At 50.0% G+C, this 15,429-nt stretch overlaps 2 protein-coding genes across 5 annotated transcripts; both read left to right on the top strand.

Moving 5' to 3' along the window:
- Positions 1-22: 22 nt before the first annotated feature.
- Positions 23-6,595, top strand: LOC310647398 (acyl-coenzyme A thioesterase THEM4-like). 3 transcript variants are annotated; one of them, XM_083374632.1, is made up of 6 exons: positions 23-2,271; positions 2,556-2,709; positions 3,797-3,965; positions 5,065-5,175; positions 5,733-5,857; positions 6,035-6,594. In XM_083374632.1, the coding sequence occupies exons 1-6, from the start codon at positions 2,146-2,148 to the stop codon at positions 6,325-6,327; spliced, it is 978 nt and encodes a 325-aa protein (XP_083230758.1). In that variant the 5' UTR covers positions 23-2,145; the 3' UTR covers positions 6,328-6,594. The 3 variants fall into 3 exon arrangements, with proteins under 3 accessions (XP_083230758.1, XP_083230757.1, XP_083230759.1); XM_083374631.1 differs by lacking the exon at positions 23-2,271 and adding an exon at positions 4,767-4,816 and having other exon boundaries at positions 2,293-2,709; positions 6,035-6,595; XM_083374633.1 differs by lacking the exon at positions 23-2,271 and adding an exon at positions 4,767-4,816 and having other exon boundaries at positions 2,293-2,709; positions 6,210-6,594.
- A 1,468-nt stretch (positions 6,596-8,063) lies between these two features.
- Positions 8,064-12,588, top strand: C2CD4D (C2 calcium dependent domain containing 4D). Of its 2 annotated transcripts, none has more exons than XM_083374629.1 (2): positions 8,064-8,858; positions 10,247-12,588. In XM_083374629.1, exon 2 carries the CDS (start codon positions 10,332-10,334, stop codon positions 11,388-11,390), a length of 1,059 nt encoding a protein of 352 aa, XP_083230755.1. In that variant the 5' UTR covers positions 8,064-8,858; positions 10,247-10,331; the 3' UTR covers positions 11,391-12,588. The 2 variants fall into 2 exon arrangements, with proteins under 2 accessions (XP_083230755.1, XP_083230754.1); XM_083374628.1 differs by lacking the exon at positions 8,064-8,858 and adding an exon at positions 8,867-9,066.
- Positions 12,589-15,429: the final 2,841 nt, after the last annotated feature.

The raw sequence follows: 15,429 nt of genomic DNA, 5'->3' as shown, positions 1-15,429 counted from the left end.
TTTATATGGCTGTCCAACTGACAAGTGACTCCAGACTCTTATCTGGATTGTCTTCTTAACCTTGGGGATGGTGTTGGCGTTGGTTTCAAGGAGGGGGACACCAGTGGCTGTAATGTCCTGTGGGGCAGCGTACCTGGTTGCTCACCTCCTTGGGTACAGACTCCTGAGAAAGGAGGGGGGGGGATGCCCAGGTGCTGAAAATCAGCATCTTGCAAATCCCCTGGGCATCTTCAGTGGATTTGCTTGCAGTCTGTGGGGTGCAGAAGCTTACGCCTTTTGGGGTGCCTGTTAAATGCCTGCCTCTTTGCCCAGCCTCCGGCGTGGCTTGTTCAACGTTTGCCCTACTTTTCCACGAGTGTTTCACAGGTTTCCTTGAGGAGCAGCGTGGAGAGATTGCAAATGAGATAGAGGATAGATAAACAGATTTCGCCTTTCCGTGTCTGCTCTGGTTTGGTCTTTGCGTAAAGGCCTCTTGTTTTGTCTGCGGACATGCTCAGTCATCCAGGTCACAGTTATCCCAAAGGTGCTTTTTTTTCCCCATGAGGCAACTGGACTTCCATGTTTGTTTGTTTTTCCGAAGGACGTCTCGCTTCTCATCCCAGGAGCTTCTTCAGCTTTGACCAGATGGTGGGGAATGGAAGGATTTATACTTCTTGCAGAGAGCTGATTTATACTCATTTGCCTTCTTTTGGAGAGTCATTGAGGCCACTTGGAGGCTTACCTGAGATAGTGGATTGATCTCCATCCTACCACACTCTCAGCAGTTCCAAGAAGGCTCCACACCCATTTGCCCCACTCGGGTGACCCTGAGGACACAGATAAACCTCCAAGTGGCCACAACGACACTCCAAAAGGAAAGAAACGACCAGCTGTCTGCAAGGAGTATAAATCCTTCCATTCCCTGCCATCCAGTCAGAACCTGAGGAAGCTCCTGGGATGGGAAGCGAAACGTCCTTCGGGGGAAAAAAAACATGGAAGTCCAGTTGCCTCGTGCAAAAAGCACTTTTGAGTCCTCTTGTTCTTCCTGATTTTCCTGATGCCAGCTGGGAGCTAAGAAGAAAAAGGCCCACAGGTCAGGGACGGGGAAAAGGGAGACTTGTCTCCCTAACCCTCATGTCATACAGCCCTTCATTAATTTTAATTAAGGGTGGAGAACTTACTGCAAGCCCAGCTCCCAGCGAGAGTTGGATTTGGAAGAAGCTCCCAAAGTTCGGCTACGGCCAGGTAAACCTCATAGATGTATCCGAGATACAACGGGGAGTTAGGTTCAACCTTGTCTAGAGACTCTACTCAACCTGCCAGGTCTCTGGACCTTGGATGGTTCTGGTGGGCACCTTGGATCCTGGATGAAGGCTGCTTGGTTTGAGGTGGTTTGAATGTTCCTGCTTTACCTTGAGGTGGCCAGTCCTTTGGCTGGGAGGTGACCTTTCTCTGCAGCTGAAAAGAGGACATTGTCCTCTCTCAACGAAGGATGGAAGACGATTGTAGTTGCGGGGTTGGGAAGACTGGTTTCCTTCCATCGTGGGAGCTATAATGTTCAGCCTCCCAGACGGAAAGGCTGTTTACTGATTGGACTTCACACCCCTAGATCCTTTCCCATCCTTGTGCCCCCCCTCCATCGTGGTCCACAGGTTTGGGAGATGGCATCCAGCTTCCACCATCAAAGTCTCTGCTCCCTGGCTGTGCTCAAATCAAATTGGTTTGTTCCTTGGGGAGATGTCTGTGTTTACTAATGGGAGGGCCCAACACAGGCACATCTGCCAGGTTGAGCTTGATGGAAATATACATCATCGCTGCTCCCACCTCTGGGAATGTGCCTTGTAACCATGGACAGCTTAAACACCTGTTGTGCGACGGCGGCTTGTTTGATGTTCTCTGGAAAAATAGGCCAGTGGATCTGGGTTTAAAGACCCATGGAAAGTCTTGCTGTGAACTCAGCCACATGAGTACATTTATCAGGTCCTTCTGGTTTGAGGGTGTGTCTTCACTGGAAAGAAGAAGCTGTAGGCTTACTCCGATTGGTCCTGGGTGAAGTTTCTCCACTGCTGATTGAAGGAAGCAGCCGGTTAAAGCTGTTGTGAGCTGAGCTGTGCCCAAAGAAGGGCTCCTGAGAAGAAGACGCATCCGCGGGTCAAAATATCCAGAATGCAGAATATTCTGAGGAGCATCAACCAGGCGGTCAAAGGGATGGCCCCCAGGATTCCTGGTCTGGCAAGAAGGAAAGAACTCTTGGTACAGCCTCCTCGTCTGCTGCTGAGAAGGACATCCACAGTGAGTATTGGGGAGGGCTTAAAAGGGAGGGAGGACACCCTCCCCAAATAAACCTCTTTCTCCCTGGTTTTGGAGGACCACCCAAAAGGTCCTAAGGAGATGCTGAAGGATCCAGAGAAGGTGGAGGCTGCTGCATCTAGAGAGGGCACTCCGAGCCTAAGAGACCTGATTTTTTTGGGGGGGGAGGGCAGAGATGATTGAAGGGCTGCAGATAACCCACCCCGGTGGCCTGCAGGGTCTTGTGGCCATGAGTGGGCTCCCTCAACGCAAGTGTCCTTTCCCAGCGGCAGCCCCACCAGTGTCTCAAGGACCTCGGTGTCCCCAACTCAAGTTGGAGCCCGGAGATGATGGGCCAGTTTCAGAAGTTCACCAAGTTGTCCGAGGACGGATCGTGGCAACGCATCCCGAGTCACAACAGCTGCGTGGACAGCATGCCGGGTGAGTCTTTCCATCCCACTCAAGACATTTCTCGGGTGGCCACCGCCGTTCCTTCCAGGCGGGCCTTCAGCTCCCCAGCTTGAGCAGCGCCACCTTAGTTGACTTACCAGGTTGCGTAGGAGGAAAGTTCGGTCTGTCGACCACATCAAAACTGGAGCCAGGCCAATTTCCTAGCCTTTGAAGGAACATCTGGGGTTGCTCAACTTGGAAAATGGGTGGACTTCAACTCCCAGAATCCTTAGCCCAGGGTGTATAAGACCCTGTTTGGGTTCCTCTAAAGTGGGCGCAATTGAGAGCAGCTAGACTCACCCTCTGAAGTGCCGGAAAAGCCCAGAATCCACCTTTCGGGTTTCATTCGGGGACAATTTTGCACAAACTCTCAAACCTCCTTTCTTGCGTTGCATCCTCTTTTCTCCCGTAGCTTTAAAATTTTAACTTCCACTTGCCCCTCGGCGACCCCCCCCCAACCAATTCTGCTTACCTCCTCCCCAAAATGTTCTAGATTTGGATTTCTCCCCCCCCCCCCAGGGGAAATTATTATTTTAGCCCCAAATCTAATCAATAGGGAATTTATTTTATTTATTTATTTATTTTAATTCCATTTATATCCCGCCCTTCTCCGAAGACTCAGGGCAGCTTACAAGCTTAGCAGTAACCTTCATTCTATGTATATTTTATTTATTTTAATTCCATTTATATCCCGCCCTTCTCCGAAGACTCAGGGCGGCTTACAAGCTTAGCAGTAGCCTTCATTCTATGTATATTTTATTTATTTTAATTCCATTTATATCCCGCCCTTCTCCGAAGACTCAGGGCAGCTTACAAGCTTAGCAGTAACCTTCATTCTATGTATATTTTATTTATTTTAATTCCATTTATATCCCGCCCTTCTCCGAAGACTCAGGGCGGCTTACAAGCTTAGCAGTAGCCTTCATTCTATGTATATTTTATTTATTTTAATTCCATTTATATCCCGCCCTTCTCCGAAGACTCAGGGCGGCTTACAAGCTTAGGAATTTCCTTCTTCTCTTTTTTCCCCCGCAACTTTATAATTTTTTTTGTTTTTTTCTCTTTCCCGCCTTCGTAGTTCACAGCAAATCAGGGTACAACCCAAGAAAGCAGAAAGATGCCTGCTTGTTCGTCCGAAGCGTGGCCGCCGAAGGTCGCGGGTTCGAATTTGCCATGTTTTACAACGAGGCCGAGAGACAGATGGTGGTTCTGCTCCAGCCGGGATCGTATTTGGAAGGGATGATCGGGTGAGCTTGGATGGGCACGCTCTACGAGTCTCTTTTCTAACATTTGAGGGGAAAATGCCTCGCTTAACAGGCAGTCCTCGAATTAATGACCGACGGCTTAGGGACCACTCGAAATTACAACCTGCCTGAAAAAAGGGGACTTAGGAGCAGGATCCCAAGTTCCAACAAGTCTCCTCTTTCTCCACCCGTAAGTGAGTGACCCATTTTATGACAGCCATAATCAGTAGGCTCAATTACGGTCAGATCTTGAGAACTGCCACTATCCCACCATGGAACTGTGAGGCTGTCGATAAAGCTTCTTAAATTCAGTTTGAGGAATGCCAGACAGGGCCAGAAAAAATATCCTAAGCTCTGGAAATGCAGGCATTTTCTAAGTCATTCAGCCCAACTAATGTTGGAAGAACTTTTTTTTTAAAAAAAAATGCTATTAATAAATAGCAACGCCCAAGTTTTATCAGTAGAAGGAAAGGGAGCCAGACAAATTCGTTTAGGACTTGGGCAGCCCCAAAATCCGAATTAAGTGATTAGATAAATAAAATTGCTGGTAGCCACGTCTCCTGACACACCCTTGGTGTCTTTCTGGCAAGGCAATTCATGTTCTTGCGAAGCTCCATCGTCAGCCTCTCGCTGCGTGGCAGGAAAAACATGAAAATTAAAAAATGGTGCTTGGTTTTTCCAGGCCTTTGCCTTAGGACTGTACGGCTTAATTTTCCGAATCCCTTGCTCGCTTCCCCAGCCACTGATAAAATAAGTCCCAAGTTTGAAAATATTCTCTCCCTTCTTTTTCTTTCAACCTCACAGGTTATTAATAACCTCAAGGTCATTCTTACGACCTGTTGCAAGATGCACAGGTAGTCTTTGACTTCATTTAGTGAGCGTAAACCGGGGGGGGGGAGCCTAGGAACCTTTCTCTGATCCCCCCCTGCCTTTTGCTTTCCAGAGATTTTGGGAGGGTATCTGGAGAGTTTTTTCCATTTTTTCCTCTGGGCTGAGATCTCTATCTCTCTCCTTCCTTGGCTGTGACTCTTGCTCCTGTTTTCCTTCCGCCCCCCCCGCCCCCCCCCCCCCGTTACCCTTCCCCTCTTCCGATTCGATCCAGGTTCATGCACGGTGGGGCTGTGGCTGCCATCCTGGATCACACCTTTGCGAGTTGCGGCATCTACGCCTTTGGCATCGTGGTGACCGCCAGCCTCTCTGTGAACTTCAAGAGGTAAGCGAGGAATTGAGTGGGCAGGTGATCCTCATCTTAACGGCCACGGCGGAGCCCAGAGTTTCCGACGCCAAGTAAAAAGACATGGGTTTGGCCCCATTTTACGACCTTCCTCGCCAGAGTTGTTAAGGGAAGCCAGTCGGGCATCCCCTTCGACTTCCCCGCTCAGTCGGTCGTGAAAGGGGATCACGTGATCCCGGGACCTTGCGACGGCCATCAATATGAATCGCTTGCCAAGTGTCTGAATTTTGAGCACATGATTATGGGGACAGTGCGTGAAAATCGGTCACTTTTGTTCAGTGCCGTTGTAGTTTTAAGCTGTCGCTAAGTGAACCGATGTAAGTTGAGGACGACCTTACTCCTAGTCTGTATTTCCCCCATGATCTTGGGCTGACAAAGGCAGAGCAAGGAGCGTCGATGGCTCAGAAGGAGAAGGAAGGGTGGGAGCTGAGATGGCTTCCTGTCCTCTGACTTCAGGCATGGGAGGACCCCCAGAGAGATTTAGCCGCCATGACCCATCATCCACTGCCCTGACAGGCCCATCCTCCCCCTTCCAGCCCCATCCCGCTGGGCTCCGTAGTCCTCGTGGAAACCAAGGTGGAGAAAGTAGAAGAGAAGAAGATTTTTCTCTCTGGCTTTGTGCGGAGCACCGATGCGCAAAACCTCCACGCAGAAGCCACAGGTGAGTTTACCTGTGGAGTCCAATTGGACCCCCGGCTGTCATTCTTGGAAAAGTCTCTTAAGAGGCCGCCTTCTCTCCAGCCTCCTTCAGAAGGAACAAGAAGACACACCGGGCGCAATCCCCGTTTATCTCCTTGACTTTTCCCTCCCTTTTCTCCTATTCTGGCTTTTGGCGCAGATGGGCTGGGTGGAGGACAGGTGTCTCTGTTTTCTGCAAGGCAAGGTGGTCCAACAGGCGTTGGAGATAACGTGGTGGACAACGTGGCCAAAGAGAAAGGCATCCACGTCTCCTCTGCCGAAAGTTCCCTCCCGGAGTCTCATCCCTCTCTTTGTCTCCATCTCCCTGGCTGCAGCTCTCTTGGTCCATCTGGACGCCAGGACCTCTTCCCATCCAGTGACAAGCTCCAGCTGATTCTCACAAAGATTCCTGAAATCTCAACTTTTTTGGGGGGGGGAGAAAAACAAGACTGACGGTGTTATTTGCACACCCTTGAAGAGAAAACCTCAAACTGGGCTCTGGCTGTCTTCAAGAGACTCAAACCTTGTTTCCCTTCGGATCTTTCAGGGGGAGATTCCCCAACGATTCTCCGGTTCTACTGGAAGACCAGATCTTTAGGGAATGGGGAAAAATCTTTTTCCTGCCTTGCCAGGTTCCCAATTGTATATGTATAGGTTCAGATGATGAACGCTTCCCTTTGCAAAATAAAAAATATATATATTAAATGTCACTTAATTATTGGGAGAATAAGGTGCCCTCGACCCATTTTGCTTCTGCTTTTGTTCTCATTTCCTGTTTTGCTGTGATCAAGGGAATTGAGTCATCGTTTCTTTTCAACCGGAGTCACCTTAGCAATGGGGACTCACCTGTCTTCCCCCGGAAGAGGTCTGAGTTCAAGAAAGCCTCAGGATCCAGCGGAAGGGGGTTAAAATTCTGCTTGGGGATCATTTTTGATGTTGTTGATGCAACATTTTGAGCTGTTTTTGCTCATGGCTAAATGGGAAGCTGTCCGCGGTCCTGAAGTTGAATAGGGGGGTGGTCTCGTGCTTATGAAATGGAATAACAGTTGGAAGGGACCTCGGAGGTCTTCTAGTCCAACCCCCCCCCTGCTCAAGCAGGAGATAACTATACCATTTTGGACAAATGTCTGTCTAATCTCTTAAAAACCCACAACTTCTGAAGGCAATTTAATTGTTCTCACTGTCAAGAAGTTTCTCCGTACTTCTAAGTTGAATCTCTCCTTGATTAGTTTCCACCCGTTGCTTCTTCTCCTGCCTTCAGGGTCTTTGGAGACTCCCCTCTTCCCCTCAAATGCTGGGAAGAACCCCTGGGATATTGGAAGACTGCTGTCATATTTCCCCCCCCCCCCAGTCCTTCTTTTCCTTAAACTAGACGTACCCAATTCCTGCATCCCTTCTTCCTATGTTTTGACCTTCAACGCCTTAATCATCTCTGTAGCTCTTCTCTGCACTCTTTCTAGAGCAGGGGTGTCAAACTCAATTTCATTGAGGGCCGCATCAGCATTGCGGTTGCCCTCAGGGGGCCGGGTGGGTGTGGCCTGGGTGGGCGTGGCCTACTGGGTGGGCGTGGCTAGAGTGCATATGGCCTACTGGGTGGGCGTGGCCAGCTCTACATCACTCGCATCAAGGCTGCCTATGGGGGCCTGGGCAGGAGTGGGACAGATCTGAGGGTCTCTGGCAGAAGGAGGGTCTCTGGGCCAGGGCCAAGGCAGTGGGGGCCGTTCCCTCACTGTTTCCAGGATGGCTTCGCGGGCCGCATGAAACCACTTCACGGGCCGGATCTGGCCCCCGGGCCTTGTGCTTGACATGTCTGTTTTAGAGTCTCAACGTCTTTGTTTTATAGGGTGGCAACTGGATGGGTAAGAATATAGAGGACCACACTCTTAAGCAGCCCCCAGTGGGCCAAAAGGAAAGATTTAGCATCCTGAGAGCATTTTCAGTCTCTTAAAGGGAACGGAGAACGTTGAATGGGATGTGGGACGGACCTTTGAAGGAAATGCTGTCAGATAAGAGCGAGGTTGGCCCTCAGCTGCACAACAGGTGGGAAAAGAGACTCAGAAAGGAATCTCCGTAGCTCAACGGTCCATAAGAGGCACTTACAGGGAGAGGCTTCAACATACGGCTACAGCGGAGCCCAAGAGACATTTTTGCCCCGTTTTATGACCTCCCTTGCCACAGTTGTTCAGTGAAACACTGCAGTTGTTAATAACATGGTTGTGAAGCGAATGGATCACATGCAACTGCGTAAATGGCTTCCAAATATCTTGAGTTTTGATCACGGGCGCTGCAACGATCATACGTTGGGGGGAAAAGTCACTAATTGCTTTTTTTTTTCAGTGCCGTTGTTAAGTTTGAATCGGTCACTAAGTGAGCTGCTGTGAGCCGAGGGCTGCCTGCATTTATGGCGCATCTATCCACAACACACAACTTGCTGCGTTTCTCTCTCTCGCCGTTTTTCCCTAAATATGATGAAGTTGTTTCACGTCTGGATGGCTTGCTCTGAATTTTCCCCCCCAGGGAATGACGGGAAAAAAGTTGTGTGTTCACCCCCGTGCTTCACAACAGCAATGTTTGTTTTCTACGAGTTGTTGCCATCAGTGTTAGATTGATTTACAAAAAAAAAAACACATGCATGAAAGCAGAGAGTCCAGTCAATCAACGTCGGATTGCCAAAACCGGCACCCATCCCGGCAGGGAGGCGTGCCGTGTTTTCTTGGCCTGCCGCTATTTGCAAACCTTTATCCTGGCTTCAAAGAATGGGCCCTTTGTTCTTGCCTTGTGTGCAAAACCTGATCGGAGAGGGGCAGCCTGCCAACAACAGGAGGCAAAGATTGTGTAGCCCGATGGAGACGCCAGGAAGGAGTTCAGTGCCGTCCAAATTCTTCGGCTTTCTTGGGCCAAACCCAGCTTCCCATCGGACGGCGGTCCAGTTTTGAGCCGAGATGCTTTTCCGAAAGCGAGCTTTGAACTTCGACCCGTTGAAGGTGGGTGGGTTGTTGCCGTGGTGGAACCGCCCCGACCGACCGGTGTGTTTGTGGCTGAAACACAAACCCCAGTGACATCAAAAGGCTGCGGATGATAAACAGCAACATGGATTGTGCTGGTTGGCGCCTCGGATGGCCACGAAGGCAGGTTGGGAGCGGCCCAGGGGATGGGTTGAAGGAAGAAAGAGAGGAGGAGGAGGATGGCCAGGTAAATGGGCTGGGGGGGGTCATTTGGCAACTGGACGGGCGCACGATTTCTCCTACAAGCGGATTACGAAGCGCCCCGTGATCCTTGCAGGAGAAATCTGTATTTTAGTCCTTTTTCTATGGCTTTGCAAGGCCACCGGGTGGGGGGAAAGCGCGACTTGTTGTAGTTCTCGCTCTGCTTCTGCCCCAAAGCTTCCTCTGATATTTTATATTTCTGCAAAGTGGCTCCAACATCAGGCACGGAAATAAATAAGAGTGAGGCTCGAGGGATTTGTAAAGCTTTGAATCCCTCCCCCTCCCCGTCCTCCTCGTCTTTCGCCCTTCCACCAAAGCATCTCTTTGCCCATCTTGGCTTCTGCTTCAAGGGCAAAGAAACAAAACTCTGCGCACGTTCAGAGGCCCCCCGCTCTTCCTTCTGCCCAATGGGCCAGCAGGTCTGGAGGGGAGGGCAAACGAGAAGAAAAGGGGGACGTGGGCGCGTCTCAGGCGCTTGCTCGTCGTGTCTCTGGGTTTGTCGCGTCTGCTCTGCCACGCCTCCTGACATTTCTGAATTGGGTATAATCCCCCGACACACCTGGGCAAGCGGCCACTTTCACAGCTCATCATGCAAATCGCCTGTTGGCTCTCTTTCCAAAGCGGAAGGAGGCCGTTTCAAAGAAGGGGAAAGAGCCCGACCCTTCTTTCTTTCTTTCTTTCTTTCTTTCTTTCTTTCTTTCTTTCTTTCTTTCTTTCTTTCTTTCTCTTTCTCTTTCTCTTTCTTTCTTTCTTCCTCCCGCGAAACGTAGGACCTTTTGTCTCCCTTTGCAAAATTCCAGGAACCGTGAAAAGAGAGAAGAGGCGTTTGCTTCCTTAGCGAGTTCTCCGGGTTTTAATTTATTTTGTTCCTCCTGCTGCCAAAAAACTACATCAGCAGAGAGGGCGGGCACTCACCTTTGAAGAATTAATCCTTTTTTTTTTCCTATTCAGCTGCTCAGGGAAAATTGGATTTTTATTTTTATTTTTTTAGTTTTTGAATTGGAGTGGTGGTGTTTCCAAACAAGTCACTAGTCCTCATGAGGTCCGAAAACATCAGAGATGCTTTCTCGGGTCACAGGAAGCTGAGTTGATTCTAGCTCCTGTTTGCAGGTGGTTCAACGGGTTCTAACTGGTTCTAACTGGATTTTCCTTCGATTTCCTCCCAGACTGACGTGAGAGGATTCGTCCTGATGGCTCTCGCTTCTTTCTTGAAGGGACCGTGTGACTTTTCTTCCTCCGGCCCGATTTGAGATGTTTTCCAAGCGAAAGACCCCCAACGTCCAACCCGCTTGCCCCAACGTGCTGACCCCCGACACAATCCCCTCGTTCTTCATCCCACCCAACCTCGCCACCTTACAAGGACGGCGTGCAGCTGGGAAGCCCAGGGCGAGCGAGGCCCCACTGGTCAAAAACGAGGGCGTCCCGGTGCAGGAGGGACACCGGGCCGGTGTGCAACTCCGAGGCGCTCCCGCCACAATCCAGCTCCCCAACCCGGTGGGCTTGGAGTGCCTGCCCGAAAGCCCCAACACCTGGCGGCGGGAATCGCTGTTCCACAGCAGACCCCTGCCCCGCCGAGGGCAGGGGGTCCGGCTCTCCTCCCCACGGACAAGGCCCCTTCCGCAGCCCACGCCAGGGCCGGACAGCGACACTGCCTCTTCCACGGACAACTCCCCCTACAATTCCCCCTTGCCCACGCGTCCCCTCGGCGGGCTGCTGCCTTGCCACGGCCACGGGCACCGCCGGCGCCTGGCCTGCCGTTCCCCCCATGCCGGCGCATCCCTACGCCCCAGCTCCTTGTCCACGGAGGACACCAGCTCCGCAGACACCAGCCCTTGCTGCCTGCGCCGTGAGGCCGATCCTGCCTGGATCTCGCCGGGCGCCTGGTCCCTGGCACCGCTCTTCCCCCTGGACTTGATGCGCTGCCACCAGCGCCTGACCAAGGAGGTGACGCTCACGGTCAGCCAAGGCGGTCAGCTGCGCCTCTCCAGCGAGTATCTCCCGCCGCAAGCCTGCCTCCGCGTGCGCCTGGTGAGCGCCGAAGGCTTCTACCCGCCCCAGGGCAGCCCTCGCCACATCCACTGCTGCGTGGCCCTGCAGCTGCGCCCCGGCCTGGGCCAAAGGCAGCGCAGCGCCGTCATCAAGAGGACACGCAACCCCATCTTCAACGAGGACTTCTTCTTTGAGGACGTCACTCCGGAGGAGCTTCCCCGCCGCAGCTTGAGGATCAAAGTGCTGAACAAGGAGTGCAGCCTGCGGCGGGACGTGGTGCTGGGCGAATGCGACGTCCCGCTGGATTATCTTCTGCCCTGAGCTGGGGTCCCTGGCAGAGAAGGCCCGGGGGTGGGATGGATGTCCTCGCAGATGGACGGAGGGTCAACGGCTGGTCCCCAACCGTCTCCGCAAAGGAAGGACCTTCATCTTCTTCAACCAGCCTTGTTGAAGACTTATGGCTGGTCCTCGCACTTACGGCTGTCACAGTATTCCCCCAAGATCACGTGATTGAAATTAGACCACTTGGCAATTAAAAAACGTTGCCGCCTCTTGGTCACGTGTTCGCCATTTCCAGGCGAAGTCGATGGGGGAAGCTGGATGCAGTAAAGGAGGCATGATTTGCTTAACGGCATGATTCGCTTAATGGCCGTGGCAAGGAAAGTCCTAAAAGCGGGCCCAACAATTGCATCCGTGACGTTCGTAAGTCCAAAGCTGAGCTGTGTTCTTGATCCAGGCACCAGCCGCCAGGGGGAGCTCTGCTGCCCTTTGCATCACTGCCACCTTGAGGCAGAAGGTGGTTATAGCAGGAGCTTTCCTTCAAGCCATTTTTGCTTGCACTTATCTGCACCCCAGCTTTCTTAAGGGTGGGGCAGCCCCCACATTTGAGGACAAGCCCAGAATTGTGGTGCTGCAGCCAGAGGACCAAAGTTTCACCCCCCGGCCTTGCAGGAGGTTGAACTGGCATTAAACCAAGGGTTGGACTAGATGGCCTCAGCATATCCCAAGCTGGTAATTCTCTTAAACTGTTGCACTTCTCGGAGAGAGACTCTGGCTGGAAAGCCGAGCCAGCCGGTTCCTTTTCCGAAATGCACACCTGTGGTTGAAATGCCTTTGTTTAACTTCACACAAAGTGGTGGCGTTGTCTTTGGGTGGACATTATGTTTAAGTAACAAAATTGCCATTAAAAATATGAAAGTATAAAGTGTTTTGTTTTTTGTTTTACATTTGATTGGCTTTGTTGCTTAACTTAGTGAGTTTTTGTTCTGTTTTTTTTTTTTTTAAAAAGCATCTTTTTGTATAAAGGCCTTTTCAATGTTGTCCGAAGCCAACATTTCTCTTCACATTTGCACAAACCACCTGCAGCCACCAGAGGGCGCTCTTCACTGCTTAATTATTATTATTATTTTCTTCCCCGTATTACAGATTCCCAAAGTCGCAACAGAATGCACTAAAAATAATTGAATAGGGAATTAACGGGTAAAAATTCACGGAAGCAGTGCTTTGAAGCTGCGGCGATCTCTCCCCATTAGGAAAATGAATCGGGGGGGTGGAATCCCTTTTGCACCCCTTTTAAAGGGCATTTTCCCTGCCTTTTCCCGTTGCATTGCTCAGCTCTGCCACAAGATTTATTTATTTATTTTATTTTATTATATTTATATACCGCCCTTTCCCGAAGGACTCAGGGCGGTTTACAGGGTGTTTAAAACAAAAAATACAAAAGTTAAAAACAGATTAAAAAAATTATACCCGTCCCTGAACAAATAAAACCCCAGTTAAAATTAAAATTAAAATTAAAATTCTCAGCCTGGGCCAGAGAGCTCGAAGAGCCAGGTCTTCAGGTCCCGGCGGAACGAACGGAGGTCGGGGGCGGTCCTAAAGAGGGCATCTCTTGGCAGTGGGCAGGTTTTGCAAAATTTAGAAATTAAAAAAAGGGGTGTCCGTGTAAGCGTCCTGCTCTCTGTTTTAATAACTTCCATACTTTTTCTTTTAGATTCCTAGTTTATTATTAGAGGATGCTTGCCATTCCTGCTCCGGCCACACAAGGGCGTGCTAGGACCAGCATTCTACTTGTTCCAACTTTCCTGGAAGGGAAAAAAAAAAATCCTACTTTTATCCTTGGCAAATGTGTTTAGGCCCTGGTAACTGCTTCCATTTCTGTTTCAGTTTGCTAACTTTTAACTAGTAAAAGTCTCACTACGGCAGTCTCTCGGAATGGGAACTTTCCGATTTATTCTGAGCCACGCTGAGGACTAGTATCATGATGGTCTTTGTTTTACAAGCTTATTACAGGCGCAATGGTCCAGTGGCAGTAAGAAAGGAGTCCAGGAAAAATGCATCCATCGTAAAGAGTGTATATATTTGACCCCTGAGATTTATAAACGGGGATAATACAGGTCCAAGACTGAAAAAATGAATTAGGTGTCTTCTAGGTAATGAACATAACTTACTAAATTTATAGGTACCTACATCTTTGCCTGCTTTAAAAATTGCAGAACACACCCAGCACCCCCCCCCCAAAAAATGCATCTTGCAAATTTGATTATTATTTTTTTCTCATTTTGACTGCAGAAGACTTTTTATTTAGCAGGGTGTCACTCCTGCAGACGCTTCCTCAAGAGCTCATTAAAGGCTTCAATGAAATTAATAAGAAGAGCAGCTGAGGATTATACATTTTAGGTGGCCTTGATGAGGCCAGCAAATTTCTTCCAAAGTTTTAAAAACTTTGGCACTATTTTTTTAAAACAAAAAACAAAAACCCTCCTTCAACGGAGTCATTGAAAATTGGGGCAGCCTGCTAAGTTAAAATAGGAGGAAGAAGGTGAGTCTGGTACGTTTGCAACCTGGAGTTAATTCTAAAAATAATACAGGGATTAAAAATAAACAACCAAGTTATTATTTGACGCTGAACTAGTTCCGTTTGCGTTGCCATCCCAAAGTTTTTAATGTTTGCGTTTCTCCTTCGGATCGAGCTTCAGAGCGGCTTTCCTGCAGACTGAGATATCCGCCTTCATCGGGGGCTGAGTCTGCCGGCTGCAGGTACCTGGCGATTTGCAAACCTCCCTGCGAGGTAGGACAGGAAGGGAAAGACAGCCGGGGTTTCCTTGACTTCCGCAAGAGAACGAGGGAGGGGATAAGGCGATTCAAAGTCTAAAATGCACCCCATAATCGGGAGAAGAGGACTGGAGGTGTTTCTGCCCCTTCACTTGGCACTTAGAGGTCCCGAGGTAGACTGCTCTTGAACAAGGAGGCTCTACTGGAGCATAGGAAAGCGGGAGAAAGCTCTCGCCACTTCCCACCCTTTCCTTTCCGCTCCAGAGTTGCTTCTAAAGTCCTCTTTTTCTGTTAAAATTCTCCTCTCTGTCGTTCAGCTTTTTTTTTTCCTCCTGGTCCGTCCGCAGGGTGGATTTCCGCCTGCGAAGGGCCCTCGCCGCGGTTCGCCTGTCTTGGCATGGAATTTTTCGTCTTCCCAGGCCTTGAGGGCCAGCTCCTTGCAATGTTCCTGGCACCCAGACTTAAAAATACACCCAGCCCCGGGATCAAAAGCAGGTGAGTCACGCTGAAGTTATATAAGCAGCTGGCAGAGCCTGCCACCCACCCCCGCCCCCCCAAATTGGGCAGGACCCAGCCCGTCTTTGTGGGGTGCAGGGGGAGGGCCACTCCTGCAGGGGGCAGCACACAGCAGAGAGGCCCCAAACCCTCCGGGGAGAACCCGGTTACAAAACAAACCATGATCGATTCTTCCTGGCAAGCCGCTGGGCGCAAACCAACTTTCATTTGACGAACGTCACGTTTAGGAGGAAGCCAGAAAACTGCTCTTATGTACTTTAATTTTACACATAATCTTATTCATCACATGTGCTGGATGTTTTTAAAAATAAACGCTTTCTAGTTTGATAAGACATTTGACAGGCTGTTTTTGAGATATTTTTTTTTTTTCAATCCGCGAACGCAGCATCCGGGGCCAGGTGATCAAAATTCAGAGACTCAGCCGCTGACCCGTATTTATGACGGTCACAGTATCCCAGGGTCACGTGATCCCCTTTTTTGTGGCCTTCTGACAAGCCGGATTCACTTCACCACCATGCTACTCACTTAACGGCGGCAAGGATGGTCGTAAAACAGGGCAAAACTCCCTTAATAAATCTGGGCCTCAGTTGTGGTGGTAAAGTTGAGGACCAGAACTGGAAAAGAGGTCTAGTCAGTTTCTCTCTCTCTCTCTCTCTCTCTCTCTCTCTCTCTCTCTCTCTCTCTCTGTGTGTGTGTGTGTGTGTCTGTGTGCTCTCTCTCTCTCTCTCTCTCTTTGTGTGTGTGTGTGTGTTTCTGTGTCTGTGTCTGTGTGTTTGTGTGTGTGTTTCCC

Source organism: Vipera ursinii (assembly GCF_947247035.1).
Source record: "Vipera ursinii genome assembly, chromosome: 15".
NCBI classification, from domain to species: Eukaryota; Metazoa; Chordata; class Lepidosauria; order Squamata; family Viperidae; genus Vipera; species Vipera ursinii.
This window is presented reverse-complemented; position numbering and strand designations above follow the sequence as displayed.

Excerpts from the sequence above, each read along its gene's own strand:
- C2CD4D (XM_083374629.1), top strand. The coding sequence starts at position 10,332 with ATGTTTTCCAAGCGAAAGACCCCCAACGTCCAACCCGCTTGCCCCAAC.
- LOC310647398 (XM_083374631.1), top strand. The coding sequence starts at position 2,465 with ATGATTGAAGGGCTGCAGATAACCCACCCCGGTGGCCTGCAGGGTCTT. Across the intron at positions 4,817-5,064 it reads ACCTGTTGCAAGATGCACAG|GTTCATGCACGGTGGGGCTG; the intron begins GTAGTCTTTGAC and ends GATTCGATCCAG. Across the intron at positions 5,858-6,034 it reads CCTCCACGCAGAAGCCACAG|ATGGGCTGGGTGGAGGACAG; the intron begins GTGAGTTTACCT and ends CTTTTGGCGCAG.